Source organism: Puccinia triticina, chromosome 3A (genome assembly GCF_026914185.1).
Source record: "Puccinia triticina chromosome 3A, complete sequence".
Taxonomy (NCBI): domain Eukaryota; kingdom Fungi; phylum Basidiomycota; class Pucciniomycetes; order Pucciniales; family Pucciniaceae; genus Puccinia; species Puccinia triticina.
Window position 1 is genome coordinate 8,770,824 of NC_070560.1, and position 22,758 is coordinate 8,793,581.

The 22,758-nt window shown below is 48.3% G+C and overlaps 3 protein-coding genes across 3 annotated transcripts; all 3 read left to right on the forward strand.

The window, feature by feature from the left end:
- Positions 1-4,813: 4,813 nt before the first annotated feature.
- PtA15_3A920 (uncharacterized protein) lies at positions 4,814-6,883 on the forward strand (the record flags this gene model as incomplete). The annotated part of the gene is made up of 2 exons (XM_053167937.1): positions 4,814-4,840; positions 6,683-6,883. The coding sequence occupies 2 exons, from the start codon at positions 4,814-4,816 to the stop codon at positions 6,881-6,883; spliced, it is 228 nt and encodes a 75-aa protein (XP_053019104.1).
- A 938-nt stretch (positions 6,884-7,821) lies between these two features.
- On the forward strand, positions 7,822-10,365 carry PtA15_3A921 (uncharacterized protein; the record flags this gene model as incomplete). Its single annotated transcript, XM_053167938.1, has 9 exons — positions 7,822-8,222; positions 8,300-8,574; positions 8,652-8,696; positions 8,787-9,187; positions 9,295-9,481; positions 9,550-9,649; positions 9,727-9,860; positions 9,935-10,074; positions 10,168-10,365. 9 exons carry the CDS (start codon positions 7,822-7,824, stop codon positions 10,363-10,365), a joined length of 1,881 nt encoding a protein of 626 aa, XP_053019105.1.
- An 8,841-nt stretch (positions 10,366-19,206) lies between these two features.
- PtA15_3A922 (uncharacterized protein) lies at positions 19,207-20,550 on the forward strand (the record flags this gene model as incomplete). The annotated part of the gene is made up of 3 exons (XM_053167939.1): positions 19,207-20,050; positions 20,142-20,314; positions 20,395-20,550. 3 exons carry the CDS (start codon positions 19,207-19,209, stop codon positions 20,548-20,550), a joined length of 1,173 nt encoding a protein of 390 aa, XP_053019106.1.
- Positions 20,551-22,758: the final 2,208 nt, after the last annotated feature.

A 22,758-nucleotide genomic window follows, 5' to 3' on the forward strand; every position in this document is an offset into this window, starting at 1 on the left:
CTCGGGCTAGGTAAGCCTTTCATCTCTGTTCTTTTCCTCATGGCTCCTCTCAAGCATGTACATAGACTAACAAGAGACTCCGACCCCATTCTCGCTCTGCTTGGGCTAGCCACGCAATTCAAGCTCCCCGACCGTTGGTTCTAGAACCGCTAGGCCTTCGAGCCCGTCCCACCGTGCCTCTCCAGCCTCCGCTCAGTGAAGGGTCTCCCAACCCTTACACTTTTTTTTTCTAGACCCACCAACCTCCTCGACAGCTTGGCAAGAATTTTTTCTCCCTTGCTGTCTCCTTGGTCAAAAATCTACCCCTCCGCCTGCCCGCCACTCAAACCATCTCCGGTTATCCGTCCGCGGGTCTTCTTAGTCCCAAGTCCACTCCGGCTCCGTCTCCGTAAGACTTCTTAGTCTTAGAATCTGTCCGACTCCGTTTCCGCGAGGCTTCTTAGTCTTGAAATCTATTCCGACTCCGTTTCCGCGAGGTTCTAATCTCAAAACCCCTTCCGACTCCAGCTCCATAAAGACTTCTTAGTCTTGAATTCCGTTTCCGGGAGGTTTTAATTTCCACCAATTCTGTCCCGCTCCCTCATCTGGCCGTCTCAGTCCGCCCGCCGCTCGAGAAATTCCATTCTCCCGCGTTCCGTCCTTCCGTCCGCCGGCTTTGCTTCTGATCCCGCCTTCCAAAGCTCCAATTTTGAATCTGCATACTTGGGACGTCCATTCCTGAGTCCCATCCACCACCCATCGCCCCTTCTACACACCGCCTGATCTCTGCTTGTGGAGCCGGGTACCTCAGCTACTGTTCACCCAACCCCGCACCGCAGCAACCCTCCGGATCTCCCCAACCCAAATCTGAATCTTCACTCCCGCCCAAAGCGCCTCGACGTCTTGCGGCTCCATCCCTTCAAACGCACTTTTCCGCCGCTCCTCAAGCGTTGGGCCTCTTAAGCGACAGTCTCTGCGCCAACTCCACCTCCGTCTCTACTGTCATGTTTGCTCCGAAGGCTCTACATGGCAGTCTCGCCGACCAGGCTCCCTCCTCTCGTAGATACGAGGCGCGCATCAGTCGTCTAGAGGAGATGGTGCAACTCCTGTTGGCTGGGACTGATTCTCGCCGGCCCGCCTTGGTCTTGTCTGGTACGTTCCGGTACTCAATTGAGAAGGGACTTGTGCCTCTTTTATCCGCGACAACGGTGGAGTCCCTGGAGTCCGACTGTTGGGTCTGGGGGATTAAACAAGGGTCTCAAACTTGCTCAATCACAGCCCTCCCGCCCTCTCCTCCATCATGCCCCGCAGCCAGTACCAGATGCAACACCAGTTGCTGGCGAATGGGTCCCAGCATCTTTTCCTCTTCTAACAACCGCCGACGACCGTCCATCCTAGTTCCGAGTGGCAAGCCGGTAGCAGGCCGCACCGATTCCCCCAATTCTATACAGGCCGGCGCACTCAAGCTCTTCCCCAAGCCGCCCAGCTCAGCCCCTCCTTCACCACCACCTCTGTCTCATCCGTCCTTCAGACCGACGGAATCGCGGCACCCCTTGCCAACCGTCCCTCCCCTTGCCCCAGGGCCCTCGACAGCCCCACAAGACCTCCGCCGACCTCTATCCACACCGCCTGAATGCACCACCTACCCATCCCATCCTTTACCTGACTCTTTGGCCGACAACATTGCCAATACAAGCCCCCAGAACCCCCTTCTCTCCATCATTTTGAGTTTGCCCGCTACACTAGCCACTCCAAGTGCAGTGCCCGCTTCTCTAACCCCGCCCAGCTCGCCAGTTTCCTCTTTGCCTGGGGCTGCAAAAGACTTGCAGAAGCCTTCTGCCAGGCCGCTTTCCTCCCCGGGCCCTCCGGTCCCCCCTGCATCCCCACTTGCCGAGCAATTGCTCTCCACCTCACACACCCATACATCGCCCCCATTCTCCGCCCATCTTCCCCTTCCCTGTTCCCCCGTCCCGCGTGTCCTTTCTGTTCCACAGCCGCCTGAAAGTTCTCATACAGCCTTGTCTAATCCCATCATCATTCTCCCTTGGCCTTCTTCGCCGGAAACCGTTCACATAGGAGGCTTGAGCTTGGCAGAAGACACAATTGCTCCAGAATTTTCAATGAGTACCCAGTTCTACAACGACAATCTCGACAAATACCTCAATCTTCTTGCAGAGTTCAACGCGGACAACTTGAGTGACGGCGAAGTCAGTGTAGAGCCGCCAAATAATTCGGCCACCAACTTACCTATTTCTCCGCCTACCAACACTGGTAACAGTTCAAAGAAGAAGAAGAAGAAGAAGAAATAAAAAAACAACTGAAGTATCCACCAGACCCATTGGCCACCCAAATCAGATCTCAACAGCCCCAGCCGCCTCTCAACCGCTACATTTTCTGGACCCCAGCTGCTATCCTCTTTTTACTACTGTCTTACCTCCCCTCTCCCTCCTTTTTTAATTTTTTCTCATTTCCTTTTATTCTTCTCTCCTTTTATAGGGGGGGAGACTGTGAAGCCCCGCGCGTCTTGCGGGTTTCACAAGGCCATACGGGCCATGTCACTTGTTGAGGACTATAGTTCAGCCGTCCCCCTTGCCCCATCTAGCCCGGCAGAGACTCCAACCCCATTCTCTCTCTGCTTGGGCTAGGTAAGCCTTTCATCTCTGTTCTTTTCCTCATGGCTCCTCTCAAGCATGTACATAGACTAACGAGAGACTCCGACCCCATTCTTGCTCTGCTTGGGCTAGCCACGCAATTCAAGCTCCCCGATCGTTGGTTCTAGAACCGCTAGGCCTTTGAGCCCGTCCCACCGTGCCTCTCCAGCCTCCGCTCAGTGAAGGGTCTCCCAACCCTTACAGCCACACTGAGTTCCCCTGCAGAGCCAGGGGATTCAGAGAATCCTTGACAAATTTTACTTGATTTTTATACATCTGTGCATAAATCTCTTTGAGGAGATTTTCTGAAGTCATTCACAAAACCCGTGTAATCTGAGGCCCCTCTGGACTTGTACCAGAATTTGACCTCCCTGGGGAAAAACATTAGCAGCCAAAGAATATTTTACACAAATTTACACATGCATGGTGGTGTGTCACATTTTTCCTCACCAAGCCAACTGACACCAAGCTGAGTGCGCATGCAGCACCACAGGCTTATGTGGACCCTTCACAAACTGTATGTAATTTTCAGCAATATGTATAAATGTAATTTTAGGGAGATTTTATGAAGTCATGTTCAACTCCTAGTTAATATGAGCTTTTTTCCCAGGGACTTTTCCCTGAGCTTCAGCTATGTTTTGAAAAACTCAAGAAACTGAAATATGTGTCACACAAATTTACATGTGCATGTTTTTGTGACACTAACATACATCAAGATTTTTGGAATTTATGATAAACACATGATAAATCCAAATATATCATTCCCATGAAAAACCCCTTTTTTCTGCAAAGTATTTGATATTGCTTTGCAAGGCAGTTTGAAATGTGCTCTCAAATAGTTCCAATAATACATAGGGTCAAGTTTGAGCTGGTTTTCAAGCAAATTCTGTTAAAGGTTTTGTTTTTTTTTCCTTCATGTTTTTCCTTTTTTTTTCTCTCTTGTGTTTCTGCCTCAAAACTTTCATCTACATATCATCTTCTGTGACATTTCACCATTGTAGTCACCTGGAGCAGCAGACGTGGAAGGTGCTTTCCTCATGTAGAGACTGTAAAATGAAGATGTGTCTGGTGAGAGTCAAACTCACGACCTCAGCTATGCTGAGACACATACTAGAGTGCTGCCTTTACCAACTAGGCTACAGACGCTTGTGGCTGCCAGCTGGGTGGTTGGTTGGTAGTGCTCATGGGTCAATCCAACAGCCCTCTTTACTGTGGTGATACATCATGGTAGCAGACTAACAGACAACTCAACACCCCCCCTTGCTACATGATGGGAAGTGGGGATTGACCCCAAGAGAGAGTGGGAATGAGACCCAGGAAAGATGATCAGCGTAGGGATTGAACCCGTGATCTAGATGTAGGCTTATAGGGGTTTGCGTGGTCTTACAAGTAAGCATTCACAAATTCATCAAGTCTCTATTGTAAGCGAGTAGCGCTCAGGTAGCTCTGGGCTCATAACCTGTAGAGACTGTAAAATGAAGATGTGTCTGGTGAGAGTCAAACTCACGACCTCAGCTATGCTGAGACACATACTAGAGTGCTGCCTTTACCAACTAGGCTACAGACGCTTGTGGCTGCCAGCTGGGTGGTTGGTTGGTAGTGCTCATGGGTCGATCCAACAGCCCTCTTTACTGTGGTGATACATCATGGTAGCAGACTAACAGACAACTCAACACCTCATCCTTCCACGACCCTCTTCATTTCATTCTGCTGTTCCAGGTGAGTCCTCTTTTTCTCTTCTTTTCTTTTTCCTTTTCTCTTTTCTCTGATGCAATGTAATCCTTCCACGACCCTCTTCATTTCATTCTGCTGTTCCAGTGTCATCATTGCAACAAATTCAGCCCTTTTTCAGCATTCCTTCAGCTCAATTGAGCATCATCTCATCATGAATTCATCATGACTTCAGCGTGTTTTGAGGTCAATGTTCCAGGATATATCTAACAGGGATATTAAACAATATTGTGTGATGGCACTTGCACTCAAGTGCCAAGAAAACTCCCATGGTGATGATGAGTGGATGATGAGGAAACTTGCTTGCAATTCTTTCTGCGGGGAGATGCCTAGGTTGAACTTGCATTGAATTCTTGCTGCTTATCTTTTGGGGGATTGGCGGGTGTTTTGACTTGATTGGATGTATTTCCCGTGGATCTTGACAGGATTTATAAGACAATTAGATTGACAGGATGGAGGCCAATTCAGAGGTTGTGCAGGTGAAGAGGCTGTTTCAGGACCAGTCAATTGAGCCATTGGGGGTTGGATATTGTCAAGGGCAAGAGTTGAGAGATCTCAAGCAACTAGGTTATCCACCATTTTGAGAAAGAATATACCCAGTAGCTAGCATGGTTCAAGCTGCGCACACACCCTCCACATCATCCCACAACAATGGAGCCAAAGGTCCCACAACAACAAAGTCGGTTTCCACTTGGCCCCACAACACTATGGTGGGGGGACAACATTACCCCAGCCGCGCACCACAGGCTCCTGAAAAACTGCCCAATATATATTCATGTATTGGAGAGATTGTATTTAAATTTTCTGTATTGTATTGGGCTTCTCAATACATTATACTCAGAATCCATGTATTGCATTGGTAGGAAAATACACATTGCAAAAAATACAGTGTATTGTGTTGGATGAAGAATACAATACAATACACTGTATTTTAAATACAAACCAATGCAATATGTGGCATATACAAATACATGTACTGTATTTGTTTCAGCGTTGCCTCAAGCTTCCTTTGAGCTTCTGCATCTCAACTGCTAGCAGTTTCTAGAGTTTTTTGTTTAGTGTACTATCATCTAATTAGGTTTTGCTTGCACTTTTATATTTAGATGACAGTGGAGGACTTCCTTTTGAGTCTGGGAGCCTCCCAGATCTCAATTTACACACCCAAATTGTTAATTCTTGACAAAAAGGGGAATGTTTTCCTAATCCTACAGTTCATTCATTTCACGTGCACTGGTTGAGTTTTTGATGGGTGTCTTAATTTAGGCTCTAGAGGGGCATCTAGAGCTCTCTAAATGACAACGGGAAGTCATCCAGTTTATACCTTGTTTTTCCTTTCTCTATTTTCCTCACTCACTTCATGTCTCATTGCCTGCACCATCATCAGGTGCATTTCTCATTCTTGTTTGCTCCTATCAGTCATTCGGACTGTAGCTCACCACCATCACTCTGGCATTTCATGTATTTCTTTTTTTGGTATTGAAAATCCTTCCTTTGTCTGCAAGCCTGCAGACATATTCATAAGCCTCTCCTACGGAGAGCCCTCCGGGCGGGGTCCCCTGGAGCCTCCATTCGAGAGGCTTAGTTAAGCTAGATGGTGCCAGGTGGTACTCCCTCTAGTCAGATTCAGTCCCAGCGAAATCTGAGAAGTGTGTTTGATGATATTTCATTCGACAAACGGACCCGCGCATATGATTTTCTGGATATGTCTTAGGAGGAGGCAGGAGACTTGTGACCATGTGGACGAGTTTCATGTTCATGGGATCGCGCCTGAGGAAAACTGGCCAGCTGTGTCAACTGTTTATTTGTTTGCTGAACAGCAGTCCAGCTCATCTCAACATGTTGATCCCCATGGACTGCAGTCTCTTATTTTTCAAAATCTTACTCCGAGCTTAGGAGTTGTAGCTATCCTCTGGAGCCGGCGTCCCGGCTTGAGCCAAGCTGAGTCGTTTGGCGCGCGCTGATGACCGACCCAGCCTCCTTGAAGTTTAAACAAGTCGCTCGTGACTTCTGCCATAAAGTTCAGTTGTAGTTGTCCTCTGGGGCCGGCGCCCCGGCTTGAGCCAAGCTGAGTCGTTTGGTGTGACCCCCTAACTTAACACAAGTCCCCCCTGGGAGGCTCGCTGTGGCTGGCCGCGAAGCGGCCCCTCCCGCAGGGAGGTTTCCCAGCCAGACTTCAGACATGAGGCGAGTAAGCCTCTCCTGCGGAGAGCCCTCCGGGCGGGGTCCCCCGGACCCTCCGTTCGAGAGGCTTAGTTAAGCTAGTGTGACCCCAGCCTTCTTGAAGTGAAAGCAACCCTGAGCTCGTCACTTCTGTCATAAAGTTACCGATCAGGGAAACATCTGACAGAGCAGCGCCGGTTGAGAAGATTGTGTCTGTCCCCCGGATCAACCACATCATCACGGAGGACCGCAACTGTGGTCACTCCCTGCAGTCAAGCAATGCTTGTTCACCGAGCCCGGCTGTAGCTGTCCTGGCTCTTGCTAGAAGGACAGGCAACGCTTACCACGAGGACCAGAACTAAGACACTATTTCCCAAGAGTAGAAAGTTGTCGCGACACGCTTTTAGATTTTCTAGCCTTGCTCCTGAGGGAAACCCAACTGTCGACATGTGCCGACTCACTGACAGAAGCATACCGCTTCACAGGGCCCAGCACACACCCAGCGCTACCACGGGAGCTGCGAAATAGCCCATAGAGTAAACATTGTCGGCTTGCCCTATCCACTGAGCGGACAATTGCCTCCCTAGAAAACCAAGTTCAGAAGCTACGCGCAGCTACGCGCTCAACAATTGACAATGACATCGTAGCAACCAAAGAACCTGACTCAGTTTAATCGTAATCCAGGCATTCCTGTACATTCAGTCCTGCCGCCCTTGAAGCCATTTGCCTCCGGCCATCTGGGCAGAGCTGGCCCGTTGTACATACATCACAACCCTTCAGCCGCTATTCCATCAAGGATATGTACATACGTATTCTCGTTCAAATGCTCCTGAACATCGGTTTCGTTGCAGTCTGAGTGTCTAGGTCTGGGTTCCTCTGTCAAGAACTGAGGTGGTCTGATTGTCCTGCACTTCGGCTGTCCACGAAGTTCCATTCTTTATCTCAACTGGAGATCTTTCTCTTCCGGCGTTTCACTCTCACTTGAAGTACACATTCATAGCAACACTCCCTGATCAGTGCTCCCCTCTGTGGTAAAGCCCAGCTCGTCATCAAGGCAACAAATACCGGCACGAGTCTGTATGTAATAAATCTTTTTACAAATTAATTGGACTTGATCAGGATCACTTTTAACTTATATCACGTCCTTCTCAATGTATTGATCTGCATGATATCAGTCATCTGACCCTTCTCTGACGGACAGGCCTCGCGTTTCGTTTGATCCTTGGCAGCCGACAGTTTTCGCCATCAATCTCTTGCAACCTAAAAAGCACACTCGTACATATACCCGATGACGAGAGGGATGCCACTTGCCTATTACCCATCAATGCTCGACCTATTTCTGCTTTTCCTACTGAACTTGAATGGGAAGGTCAACCCACAAGTCCTGACTGCCAGCTTGCCCTCCTACGCCCCCGTCAGCGTTGAATGTCCCGTCACCCAACAGCTGTTGCGGCTCGCAGGCACCCCAAGCGGACGGAATCAAAGCTTGTCCCAGGCCGAGGCCAACTATCTCAAGGGCCGCGCATCTGTAATTAACCCACTATGGCAGGATTTTTTCACCAACGGGCCCGGAAAGGACAGCGGCTACCAGTCCACTTCCTTGCTGACCAAAAACCAGCAAGATTGGCCTGTATTTGCGATTGCTCATTCTGGTGGCGGTCTTCGCGCCTCATTATATGCTGCGGGAGTCATGCAAGCGCTGTGGGTATCATGCCAACTTAAATACTTCGAAAAACATTCACAGTTTCTCATATTCACTTTTCTGTCTTCCGTTTCAGTGATTCGAGGTCCAGCTCTAGCCCGCTCCGCGGTGTTTATCCATTGTCAACATATGTCACTGGTCTTAGTGGTGGGAGCTGGCTGGTCGCATCCGCGGCCGCGAACAATTACCCAACCGCGCCTGAGATGGTGGAGGGCTGGCAGTTGGAGAAAGATTTGGCTCTACCCGGCGGAATTAATGCTCTCAGAAGTGTACAGTTTCTGGACGCTCTCCATGATACGGCCAAGCTCAAAGAGGCTGCTGGGTACAACATCTCCTTGACTGACCATTGGGGTACCTATCTTACATTTACCGATTCAACATGAACATCAAGCATAAGTATTGATGTTGCCTTCCATATCCTACTCTAGGTCGCGCGCTTGGATATCATTTCTTGCCCGGAACAAGCTCTGAAAGTTAGTCTAGCGAATCGGACGGCTGTTCTGAGTGAGATGTCAAGACTGACGGCTCCTTTCCCAATGGATATTTTCCTGAATCATGCACAGACTTCTATACCAATTCGCCTACAACTGCTCACGGAGCGGGGATGCTATTCTCGAGCCTGCGGAACACGCAATCGATGCAAAACTTTCAGATCCCCCTCCCGATCATTGTTAGTAACCACAAGCCCTTGGACGAATCAGCCGCCAACCCGAGCAACGTGCCCGTCTCCGGAGCAACATACGTCCCGCTCTCCGCCCCGGTCTATGAATGTTCGCCATTCGAGTTCGGGAGCTTTGACCCCCAGCTGAGCGCTTTCATTCCCTCGGAATTTCTTGGCACTAGTCTCAACGCCGGGAAGCCTTTCATCGCTTCATCCGTCATCAAAGCCGCACAAACCGACCCGAAAAACACCTGCGTTCGTGGATTTGACCAATTGAGTTTCATCATGGGAAGCTCTGCAACGGTTGCGTAAAACTTCATCATTGTCTAACAACCTTTACTGCTCCATTTTGACTGATAATCTCTTGATGTTTTTGTTCTTTCATGTGATTTTTCTTTGCCCTAAAAAAGTTGTTCAATGCTGTGACTGGCTTACCTATCCAATACACCTCAGTTTTGCAGACGATGGCTCAAAAGATTTCTGGCGCTAGCTTTGACAGATCCCTGACGGCACGGTACCCGAATTCGTTCAGAGGTGTAAATGGCCCCGCCGGCTTTGATCGCTCCAGCACCGACGAGCTGGTGATTGTTGATGGTGGTAATTTTCCACTTGATGTCAGTATCTTTTCTGGAAGATGAGTTTGATCATTGGTGTTCCCGTCATAGGCGAGAACGGCGAAAATATACCGCTCAGCCCGTTACTGGCTCCAGTCAGACAAGTTGATGTCATCTTGGCGGCGGATGCGTCTCGGGACTCTGATTCAGGGTATGGAAATCGAAGTGCCTCCGTCCCACAAATCACATTGACCAGTCACTGATTGCTTTACCCTTCGGGAAAACCAGTGGTCCGAACGGGGCGGGCTGGCCCAACGGAAGCAGCATGATTAATACTTTCCTACGAGTGACCAAGGTCTTGCCGGCTGGCACAGCCACCTTCCCACCTGTCCCGTTGGATCCCAAAATCTGGGAGCAAAAGGGTGAGCGTATGTATTATACTGGCTACGAATAGAAGATCTGAAGGCGCTAACAAGCACGCTCGCTGCGCTCAAAGGATTGTCATCTCGTCCCACATTCTTCGGCTGCAACGCGCCGACTAAGCAAGGTAATGGTGGGTATCCCTTAGTAATCTACTTACCCAATAGCCCAACCCAATCACCTCCATTCACCAACTACTCAACCTTCAAACTACAAGTTGAGTCCGTAGCCTTATGAAGGCACTTTCCGGGATAAATCGCGGCCAAAGCAAGTCCTGTAACTAACACATTGTTTTTCTTACGCTTCTAGTATTCGAAGGAGGAAACCAGCTCGTTCCTGACCTCGGTCATGGAGTCTACGACCAGGCCGAGGATCAGTGCCAGTCGCAGTGATGCCGACTGGCCCACATGTTTATCCTGTGCATTGATAGATCGAGCCCGCAATCGGCAGGGCGTGCTTCGATCCGGACCATGTGCGAACTGCTTCGAACGGTATTGCTTCAGTTAATCGTCATATGTCACGGATTGCCGCACTTGGATTGACTTGACCTGGCCGGATCACCAGCTGATCAAACCTATGTATATATCATATGATCATACCCTAAAAACTGTTGTTGCTTCCTCAAACTCGACCTTTTCATTGCCAGGAACTGTCTTAAAAACAAGTTGCTCCAGAAGTAACTATGCTCGCATCACTTACCCTGTAATATTACAAATATACTCAAAAAACAAGAGTCTCTTTGCACACTCACATAACACGTCATGTACTACATCAGCATTTGTCTGCACAGTTTCATTCCCCTCAATGTCAGATACAAAATTGAATATTTATTTTGGTCGGGGGCAAGTTCGACGACAAGGGTGCTGTTGCGATACAGGACAGAGGAGGATAGGCGAGTGACTGCGGCAAATCAGTCAGGTGGAGCGGGCCCGGTACAAACTTGTCTTAGCTTTAGGTTTAGAAGCTTGTACTTAGACTTTAGTATCTTGTACCAAGCCTCCTTTTCTTTTCTTCACTCATCTTTCTCCGAGTCATTCCCCTCGCACCAACAGGTGCTTAGTCCATTTCTCTTCTCTCTCCCATTTGTTGTCGGCCTCCCATCACGGCCTCCTTAGCTCACAGCACGCTGTTCTGGTTTCTCAGGTGCGTCTATTTTGCTATATCCGCGGGGGATGACTATAAGACGCCCTCAGGACAAATGCAAATCTGATGATAAGAAATGTGTTGCTGGATCAGCTCAGGCACGCTCGGTATTGGGTCCACTCTTGGTGAGAAAAGAGAGTGGCCAGTACCGGGCGTGCTGAGTTACACTACGGGTGCACCCAGACGGCAATCCGATGTTGGATAAAACCTGTCTGACCTACCGGGGATCAAGCGGCAATCCGCCTTTGGGAGGAAAAGTGACGGACAGGTTGGCCTGAACCTGACATCAGCATTGAGGGTTGGATTGACCCTGACGTCTTCCCTGGTTTGGATTGACCCTGACGTCTGGTTTTTGTCCTCCCCAAGCAGAAGCTGTCAGGGCAGTCAGGCTGACCCCAACGGCAGGGTGGGTGTTGGGCCGACCCCTGGTAACACCAGGAAAAAAAAGTAGTCACTTGATGGCGAGTGACATGATGCAGCTTTGTTTTCAGCTCCAATGCTGCTCCTCTCCACCAGCACATCTAGGGCTCACATGACAGGTGTCAGGATCAAAGCACTCAATGTGACAAAACCAGATGATGCTCAGCTTTGGCCCTGGCCCAGCTGATGCTCAGCTTTTACCCTGGCTCAGCTGATGCTCAGTTTTTTCCCTGTCCCAGCTGATGCTCAGCCTTAGCCGTAGCTTGGGTGATGCTCAGCCTTGGTCATAGCTCAGCTGATGCTCAGCCTTGGTCGTAGCTCAGCTGATGCTCAGCCTTGGTTGTAGCTCATCTGATTCTCAGCCTTGGCCGTAGCTCAGCTGATGCTCAGCCTTGGCCATAGCTCAGCTGATGCTCAGCCTTGGCCGTAGCTCAGCTGATGCTAAGCCTTGGCTGTAGCTCAGCTGATGCTCAGCCTTGGCCGTAGCTCAGGCCCTAGCCTAGCTGATTTTCAGCTCTGGTCCTGTCCAAGCTGATTCCCATTTTTTTCCCTGGTCTGGCTCCAAGCTGAGAATCAGCTGACCAGCTGGCCCAGGACTGGGTCAAAGCTGAGCATCAGCTGGGACAGGACTAGGGAAAGGCTGAGCAACGATGGGTACAAAGCTTAGCATCACAGGACCAGAGCTGACAATCAGCTAGGCTAGTGCCAAAGCTGAGCATCAGCTGAGCCACAGCCAAGGCTGAGCATCAGCTGAGCCAGGGCCAAATATGATCATCAGGTGGCTGGTGCCAAAGCTGAGCATCAGCTGGGCCAGGGAACAAACTGAGCATCAGCTGAGCCAGGGTAAAAGCTGAGCATCAGCTGGGCCAGGGCCAAAGCTGAGCATCATCTGGTTTTGCACATGGAGTGCTTTGATCCTGACACCTGGCATGTGAGCCCTAGATGTGCTGGTGGAGAGGAACAGCATTGGAGCAGTTTTGGAGCAGAAAACAAAGCTGCATCATGTAACTTATCATCAAGTAACTACTTTTTTTTCCTGGTGCAAGCTTACTTGCTTGACTTGAGCAAGCACGTCGCAACCAGTATTGGTATTGACGGCCCCATTTGATCAGAGCTATACAAGATGCTCATTTATGAGAAGGGAGCAATGTTTAAGCCCCACACCAAGTAAGAGTTATCTCTCAACTGTTGCAGTTTGGTTTGGTATTTAGTTATATTTAAACTTGAAACTGACGAATTGCTGGTGTTAGAGTTCAGGATACACTTTTGCAAACATTGATGGTTAACTATGTACTTACACATCATGTACATAGTTGTTTAGCCTCTGTCAGTGACATGTCCAAACCCTAACCCTGTCACTTCTGGGCACATACAGTTCAGCTCTTGCACGCCCGGGATCTTCTCTCTTTCCTCACCAAGATTGGATACCCGGGATTGACACATGGGGAGCTGACCACCACCGGACTGTACCGTGCAGGTTAGTCAACCTTGTTTAGCAATACAACCAAGATTGGACAACCGGGATCAACACGTGGAGAGCTGACCACCGCCGGACTGTACCGTGCAGTTTCCATGCCTTTATAGCTGGTGTCATAGTACCAAAAAAACTCCAGGCATGTTTGGAACTCTGATAATATGTTTGCCATCAGCGCACACAGGCGGTGAAGTTGTTTCAAAACATCATGGCCAATCTAAGACTTTGCAAACATCCAATGCAAGCCAGTCATTTGCGTGCTGGTATTCCAATGTGAGACACAAAGTGCTACCAGTCAAATCCGGCTATTGATGCGTCCTGACTTACAACCTGGCCATCCAGCCTGGCCTCACCCGGCCACTAGCAAATAAAATCAGCTTGGAGAAGGAACTCTTCCAAAAAACTCTCAAAATCTGGCACAGGGATCTTTCCAGCGACATCAAAGTCAGGAGTCATCTTTACTATGCCCTTGAACATCAATACACCCAAGCTGGCATTTCCCTCCAAGCACTCAAGGCTAAAGACTTTGTGCGGGCGGGTACAGGCAGTTCAAGATCTTACCAACAAGCTACCTTATGTTATGTTCTTGGCGTTGCTGGAGAAAGAAGAGCACGGATTTGTCAAGCCGAACCGGAGTGGCAAAAAATCTTCCCGTAAGTGTCCTAAATATTTTTATGTTGAGGCTGACAACAAGTATTATACGGATGATGAAGATGGAGGGATCCATGTCATTGATAACCCAATTAGTACTAAACATACTGTGAAATTGCTTCACGCACTGGATGGTATGATCATTGCCAAGGACTTTCTTTTCAACACGAGAATGTGCCTGGAGGGAGATCTCTTCTTGGATCTGAAGGTTACCAAGGAAGAGTACAAAGCTTATACGGGAAATGAGGTTTGCCTTTTCTCATTGCAATTGTCCTCTAACATTCCCAAGAAGAAGATACTCATCAGAAATTTGTGCATTCACTTATACAGAGTCCTGCTGCTACCCATTGGTATTGCCGCGTAGCTCTTGTCATTGTCCCGCACGGAAGCCTTGGCAAGTATCTGCCAAGGTCTGCATTTGGCAAATTGTGGGAAAAGTATGACATCCACCGGGCGCTTTTGTACCTTGGTCAAATGTGCTCGCACAAACACATCAAACGGGATCACATAGGTTGTTTCCTCAAGATTGAACAAATCTTCACAACGCAGTTTGAATTGCGTGATCACGCCAGTGAGTCCTAAGCCACAAACACTTGCTTGAAAGAGCTTGTGGCCCTCTGAGTTATTCACGGTGACTTGACTCAAGTCAGCAAGAATTAAGTCAGGGATTCAACATAAATATGTTGAGATACATCTGTAGTCCTAATCGCAGCCATGGATCACCGTTGAGATGGCTAGGGTTGAGAATGGGCCGGCCCAAAAGCGGCCCACTCTGATTTCCCCCCAACCCATCAAGTGTTTGGGGCCTTACGTAATAAGCCAGGTGTGCTGGGCTGGGCTGAGCCACTGATTTAGTTTGGGTTGGACTCGGGTCAGCCCAGCGACCAGGTAGAAAGGTAGCGTCGGGAAAAACATCAGTGGACAGTGATGGTCATGGAGACTGGAGCCTTTTGCCCGCCGCCGGTGCACCAACAAGGCACACAGTGAGCAGCTTGGCAGCCCAGGCATCCAGCAAGCTCCGGAGCAAGCATGTCAACAATGGGATACCCAACCTGGGTTTCCCGTCATTGTGTCCGGCCCCTTGACCTCTTTCTGTGGCATGAGTCACAATTCACAAGTTGAGTCAGGAGTCAATTTCTCCTCTCCAATGTTCATACCATATCAGATGACCATGGCTGGACTCAATTTTTCGGGTGTAAGAAAGAAAAAAGAAAAAAAAACAAGTGTATTTATTATCATCAATATTCATCTATGAGAACATCAGGATTGTATGTTGGACATCTTAACCAGTCTTGGGCACAGATCAATGCTTCAACCATTGTCACATTAAGTTGACTTCTAAATTCATTGAGAACCTGACCACCCGTTGAGAAGGCTGATTCCAAAGCTACAGAGGTCATTGGTGCCATCAGCACTGTCCTGGCCAGTTCGGAGAGATGAGGATGTTCAGCCTGGTTGGCTTTCCACCAGTCAAGGATTTTGAAGTGGCTTCCGTTTGGAACTACCACATTGGGTTGCTTGAGGTATAGATCAAGCTTGGAGTTCACAGACATGGTGTAGGTGCCTTTAGTGGAAGCCAGGAATGCATGGAATACATCATCGAAAGGGTTTTGTGATGTTTCCGCAGCCTTCTCTTGGGGAATGAATTTTTTGGGTTTGGGCGCGTAGCTAGAGCAATAGTCGTACAAGAGTTCCCTGATATGAGTGAGTTGGGATTCACATGCTTCTTGACTGAGTTTGAGCTTGTTACAAAAGTGAAAATAGAGGAAGTCAAGTTTGTAGCGTGGAGCAAAAACAATCGCTAGGGAAGCAAAAGTTTGCATGGGGTGCCAATATTTGTTGAACTTTTCAAGCATTGTTTTGGCAGCAAGTTCAATAGATGGTAGAGTGCTTTCCTTTTGAGCTTTATTGATGTATTTCTCAAGCTTAGTCATTATCTTGAAGACCAGATTCAAGGTGGGGTACTGAGTACCGGAGAGATTGGCAGTAGCTTTGTCAGAAATAAGCAAATAAAATTCAATGTTTGATCTTTGCACTCTTGAATCTTGACTAAAAGCGAGCTCACCCTTCTGAAAAATCCCCAAGAAAACTTGCATATTTCTCAATTGCACCCATTCACCTGGGGTGGGATATGAATTGTAGCCCGATTCAGTCATAGACAGTTTTTCAAAAGCTGTCTTGAATGGCAAAGCCAAGTCAATCATGAAGAAGGTTGAGTTTCATTGAGTAGAAACATTGAGTGTGGGTTGTTTGTCCGAGATTATACCACAGATATCTACAGCTTTGTCAAATGCTTGTTTTCTAGCAGCAGAACTCTGAACATATTTCACCAAAGCACAAAGCTTAGCCAGTCCTTGATTGATAGATTGGAGTCCATCTTTCACAACAAGGTTTATGATATGCCCGCAACATTGGACATGGAAATAAGCTCCTTTAAGCTCCTTTAACATCTAGTCCCTGAGGAAATCGTTTGTAAAGTAGCTTCTGGATCCTTTGGGCTGCCGTGTCATTTGTCGCAGCGTTGTCAAGAGTAATAAAGGTATATTTCTCTTGCAGATTCCACTCCAAAATTGCATGTCGCGCAGGCGATCAGCAATTGCCAATCCGGTGTGTGGTGAAGAAAGGGGTTTGAACCCCACGATTTGTTTCTTCAGTTCCCAGTCGTCATTAATGAAGTGCACCGTGACCACCATGTATCCAGTCTGATCTCTGGAAGTCCACAAATCAGTGGTCAATGCAACTCAACAAATGGCTGAGATTTCTTCCATTATCAAAAGTTTCATTTGATTATAAATATTCAAGCAATCATTGCGCACTGTGTGTCGACCGATCATCTTAAAATCAGGTTGTAAAGAGGACACAAACTTGATAAAAAACTTGTGTTCCGCAAGCCGAAAAGGATACTTGTGAACAATTATCATTTGCGCCAAAAGTGTACGAGATGTTTCTTGCAAGAACTCCCATTTGTTGGGGCTGGATTTGGTATTTTCTTGCATTCCAAAGAGAGGACTCCCCTCACAAGCAAAAAGGTGACGTTGGAGATGACTTGTTCCCGCAGATGGACGCCCGGTAAATTCTTTCCGGCAGTATTTACAGATGCCTTGTGCAAGCCCATCTACTTCTAAAAAAACAAAGAAAGAGATATCAGTAAGTTGAATTTATGATGGTTAGAAAGAAACCTCAATACCTTCCAAATTGGAGTGGTCCCAAGCCCTGCTGGTCAGTTGGTGTCTCTTTGTGCCTTTGCTGCTGTTGTTCTCAATACAAGGTTGCTGAGCCAAAGACTGGGTAGGAATGGGAGCGGTGGTTGAATCCATGATTGTTTGAAGCTTTCTGTCAACCTGATTATGACTTGAGACTCAAGAGATCTCAATCATTTCATAATCCAACCTTGGGCTCCCATGGGCCAGCCCATCTGAGTGTGGGAAACCAAAACAACAAGCTCAGACCCAGCCCACAAGCTACGGCGCGGGTTGCCCATGGGCCAGCCCGGCCCATTGTTAACCCTAGAGATGGCTCCCGCAATGGATTGCACTGAGATTGATCCAAGCACTGACAAGCTCAGAATTTATTGGTGGGATAGCTGGATGAAATCTTTGAGGCGATTGCCAGCCCATACCTCAATTGTTTTGGTACTTTGATCCGCCTGGAACCAAAAATTCAAGAGTCGGATTCAGGTCAATGAGCTCAGGAAGAGTGAAGCCAGCAGGAAAGCAAGGATGAGATTAACCTCAATCAACCCGCTCATGTGATTGAAATTGACCATGTAGTCATCAGAGCAAGCTGGATTGCTAGGAGTATGACCTGAGCCAAAACAGCAAAGCCTCCTTGATTCTCTCCGACAGAGCTCTAAGATGAGTTTGATCTGAGCCTCATTCTCAGGCTCGAAGATCGCCAATGGATTCGCTTTGAATTCATCCAACCAGTTATGGAAGTGGGTCCTCCGGTTTTTGGGTGTTGCTCTGATTGGCTTCAAGAGTGTCTTGAGTTGCTCAGTGCTGGTGGCTTTCAGGCTGGCTGGAGGGGGGATCTTCATAGTCAGCTCGGACAGTTCTCCTTTGTCTTGCTAGCTCTCGCTGTCTATCAGTCACTTGGGCTTATTTGGTGGTTGTGGAGTACGGATGGAAGAGGCCATTGAAACGGTCAGGACAGAAGGGCTGCCCTGAGTGTGAATTTTCTTTTGTTCCTGTTTCCCTTCTCACCGATGCAGGCCGACAGCCTCTCAATGCTTTGTGGAAATCTGTAGTGGTTTGTGAGAGAAACGCATGTGTATTAAGCAAACTACTACGCTGGAACCTCATGTTCCGGTGTCTAGTGAGCTGCGGATGGTAACCCAGTAACTGGGTTACAACAAAATCTACCTGCCGCGATTCTTGACACATACCATCATTGCACTTCAGGATTCAATCCTAGCTGGCTGAATGCTCATGAGCGGTATACAACAAATGTTGGCTGGTTTTCACTAGGGCATGCCTCAAATACTTGGAGACCCTTTGAGCTAGCAGGGTGGGCTCCATGGTCAGGGCGGAGTTGCGGAGTCTTGGACGCAATCGTCGTTGGCAATGACATCGTTGGTGAGTCGGGTGTTTGATGGGTGTCGAAAAAAAAAGCTGGGGGACCGGGGTTTGAGAAAAAGGTCTGATTGGTCTCTGATTTGGTTAAATGTTTCCTGATTTCCTGCGGTCCTGGAGGTCCTGGAAGGGGATAGGGAGAAGGAGATCAGGTCCGCAGGAAGCGTTCCAGGTCGGTCATTTTTCCTGGAAACTCCGACCTGGAACGCTTGCTGGATCAATATTGAAACCCCCTCTATTGTGTGGTTGATCCGAATTGGAAGTCTTCATGTGCGAGCTCCGGAAGCACCCTCCCGGCTTGTTAAGATCACGCTCAGCCGCCAAAGAACCCGGACCTCCTTTATAATTCAGGTGTGGAAATTTTTGAAAATAGCTTATAAGGCTCATGATACGTTTTGTCGAGCAGCTTGCAGGTCTGATCCTTCTCAGACAACCTATCTATGTACGTACAGGCACTTCAGGCTAGAATGAGCTCAAATACTGGGAATGCTTTCTTGCAGACCACTTGGGTGTTTATGATAAGCACTGTCCAATCCGTCTCTGTACGAACCCGGTTGGCTCTCGGTTGATGTCCATTTTTTCGCCGGGAGCTTGTCAGCTTGAGCAATGGGTGTGTAAATGTGTATCGAATTGGCATGTATGTATGCACATAAATATTTGCATCCCGGATCATCTTTAGCAGCTGTCTTGCAGCGCGGGTTCAATCCGAGGGAACCCCAGCCCCGGTGGAGATACAATCCAGGGACTAGCTAGTGCCGCTATATTGTACTCACTCATGAGCAGGCTGGGCATCCGTTTCCCTTGACCACTTCATCGTCTTCTGTCCCTGCCCTCTCTCCGCTGGCAGCTGGCTCAGCGTGCTGCACGTCCGACCCCCCTCATACAGACAGCGTCGTCACTCCCTGGCACTTGGTTCCCCTCAGACCTTGTAGTCCTCGCCCCTGCAGCCCCACGCACTCACCCACACTCGTTTCACCCTGCCCCACTCCTTCAAGCCTGCAGCCAGCCACCGCCATCCATCCATCCACCCTCACACTACAGTACCCTCCGCCTGCGATCTCTCGCTCGAAAAACTCATCCACGACCACCATGCCCGCCTTCCTCCACCACAAGCCCCAACTGGCCTGGTCATGCCTCCTGCTTGCCCTCCTCCTCTCCCCAGTCGCCCCCCAGGACCCCTCCCCCGGCTCACACCCACTCGCACGGCATCTCAAGCGTCAGCTGCCCAACCAGACCGGAAGCACCCCGCTCGCCGGCCTGCTCGATCCAACCAGCGGCGCCAATCGCAGCGTAGACCCGGCCAAGTCCACCCCGCCAGCCGACCCAGCCGCCTCGCCTCCGCCCGCCCCAGCCGCCTCAGCAACCCCCAACAGTCCACCCAAGGATCCCGCAGCATCTCCCAACTCAGCCAAGGATCCTGCAACATCGCCCCCCAACTCACCACCCAAGGATCCTTCACTCAGCGACCCGCTGCTACCTGCACTGCTCGGATCCCCTTCCCCCGCCGCCGCCGCCCCATCGCCAAGCCCATCGCCTGTCCCGAACACCCCCAAAGGACCCCTGCCTCCCACCCCCTCCTCGTCCAATTCCACCTCACCATCATCCTCAACCGTCCCACCCCCCTCCCCGATCTCGCCATCCAGAGGGCAGCTGCCCACCCCCGATCCAACGAGCGCCTCTCAAGCCACACAGTCACCCAGCCCCAGCCCCGACTCCCAGAACAACCGGGCAGCGAAAACACCCCCGCATAAAGATGATTCCAGCAGTGGCTTTGGTGCGACTACTATCAAACTCATGGCCATCATTGCCGGAATCGTTGCCGGACTGTTCCTGCTCTGGACGGTAATCAGGAAGTGGAAGTTCAGCCCCAGCAAGCGATTTGCCAAGAAGCTAGACGAATACGACGAGGACGTCTTTGCCCCCCGCCCGCCATGTCAGTTCATCTTATCTCGTCTCATGTCATGTCCTTTTTTATCTTACCGAATCGATCCTGATCTCCGGTTTTTCCCATTCGGATCATGTAGCATTCCGCGAGAAAAGAACAAACGATTACCAGGCTTACTCAATCCCTGCACCACCCAATACCGCCGGGCCCGCCTTCGGATCACAGTACCCTTCATACCTGCCCGAGCGCAGTGCGTCGCCCCATAGCGCATTCAGTCCACAACAAAAGGTAGCCTATCCACACGACCCACACGTTCGTCCTCTTTTTGCCCTTTTTAACCCTGCACAATCCACACAGGATCACTGATCCTTATCCGGTTCTCATGCTAACAGGCCGCCCAAGCTTACGAGGCCCATCGACTCTCACATGCCTCCATCACCCAGCCCCCAGCCATGTTCGAGCCCAACCCGTACAGGCTGTCGCTTGGCCTCGGCAACATTCCCCACGCATATCCGCCTTCGGATCAGCATAAGCCGACAGCCCTTTAAAACTTGATTATAATCGTCACTTGAAAAAAAGGTACTTTTTTTTTAAAAAAAAATAAAAAAAAATAAGAAGAAAACCCCACCCACTTGTCCGTCGATATTTACTTGCACGTTTGACACGGCCGTCTCGCATTTTCTCTCTCTTTTCCATACAAGTCCTTGGTACTCTTTTTCTTTCTGGCCCGGCCCGGCCTGTCCTGTCCGCCTCGCCCTACCTACACTCTTTGAGCGAGTCAATCTGTCCCATTCATGCCGCCTTCCCTCTTTTTATTTCTGTACATCTGTTGAGTTCTCCTAACGTGAGCAGATCGCTCCCGACAATATTCTCGTTTGTTTGTTTGTGCGCGTGTTTGTGTTTTCTCATGTCGAGCCCTGGATCTTACTGGCCTGATAGCTGATGTTCGTGACCGTAAAAAATGTCCTTTTGTTTCGGCGCAGTGTCCAAACAGGGAGTAGCTACTTTTGACCAACTAAACATCAGCCCTTCTTGATTTTAAGGAGATGCATGCACACACTGCATTCTTAACTTTGTATTACATACTACAGTTTGTTGCTACACAGTCCTTCCAGTCCTGAACCATCAACACACCAAGTCTTTTTTCTTTCTCTCTCGCTTCTTCTTTGTTTCTGGCGGTTTCTTCTAGGGCCCGTTAAAAACTCGAGGCTTGCAACTTGTTGTGATCATCCAATTTTTCTCGTCTCATTTAAACTAAATTAATATCTTTTTTCCTGTTGCAACTTGCATTATTTTTGCAGATCAGAATGAGTTTTGAGGATTTCTTTGTGAGCAAGGGAGGTACCAAAACTGTTGACTGAAGGTATGTGGAAGGGAAAATGATTTAAAGATGGCTCATTTGGCCAATTAAGTCCTCTGGGGCAAACACAGGTGCATATATCTTTCAGTGATCCTGGAACCAGTAAGAGAAAGATTTCAAAAGCTCGTCTGATAAATCCATGGTGATCAACAGTTAAATCTGAAATGCCCATGCCCATGGGCAACCTGAGTCCCATGTGTTGCGATCAGGTTTTATTTTGATTGTGTTCTACTTGTAGATATCCACAAATCTACCCCCTTTCCCTTGAGCAGCTTAGTTCTTTTTGCCTCCAGCCTCACCATTTTTCAGACAGGTGAAGGTCAAGTTCTTAGAATTATGCAATGTGTATTGAAATATGCAAGGTACATGGTACCAAATGATCATGAACAGCTGACGGCACTTCTAAATTTATTATTCATAGGTGGAACATCTCTTGGTGAAAATGGTAGCGGAAACATCCCCTAGGATTGTTTGAATATCACCTTGCAAGGAGGAAAATCACCAGTTACCCAGGTTTTCCCAGCTTTGGTACTGTTTGATGCTTGAAGAATAGACATTTTATTTCACACCTTTCCTCCCAATTTATTATGAGAATAGGCATGGCAGAAATACACCCCAAGGATTTATATATCAGCTGGCTGAGATTTTGCAGTTGCTATATTTCACAAGCTTTTTCATGATTTTATTTTACATGTGTTTTGAATCAAAAAAAATCAGCTCTGCAAAGTAATCTTTGTCACTTTGTAAAGGATATTTTTGGGAATAAGGGCAGTCACAGTCATGGCAACAAAATTTGTACCTACATTGAAGTTCACATCCAGAATTGTGATCAAGATGAATCAAACAAAACATGTTAACAGAGAGATTTTTATCTGTTGAAATTGAGTTCAAGATCATTGTGCAACAAATTCACCTACAGTTACCCTTGTACAGGGAAGAAACTTGAAGAAAGAGTTACAACTGACATTGAACTTACATCAGACCAAGTGACTGATAAAATTACAGTCTGTCACTCTCTAGAGAGTGCCACACATTCCCCCCTGGTGTTATATAGTATTGAGATTTTCTTGTTTCTTCCTTCATTTATTATATTCAAAATTTAAGGTGTTCAAAGTTGAAATCATAAAATTTTCATTTATGGTGTTCAAAATTGATTTTCAAACTACTTTCTACATAAAATCATAAGAGCTACATGTCCAAAGTTTTGATGGGGTGAAAGTTGAGGGCTCTCTTCAATTCAAACACCTCTGAAAACTTTGATAAATCTTATGATTTTATGTAAAATGATATTAGGGGGGTTCACAATTGAAATTTACAAAACTTTGGGACACATTTTAAGGTGTTTATGAACATTTTTTTAAAAAATTGATAAATTGCACTGATTGATCTGCATCAC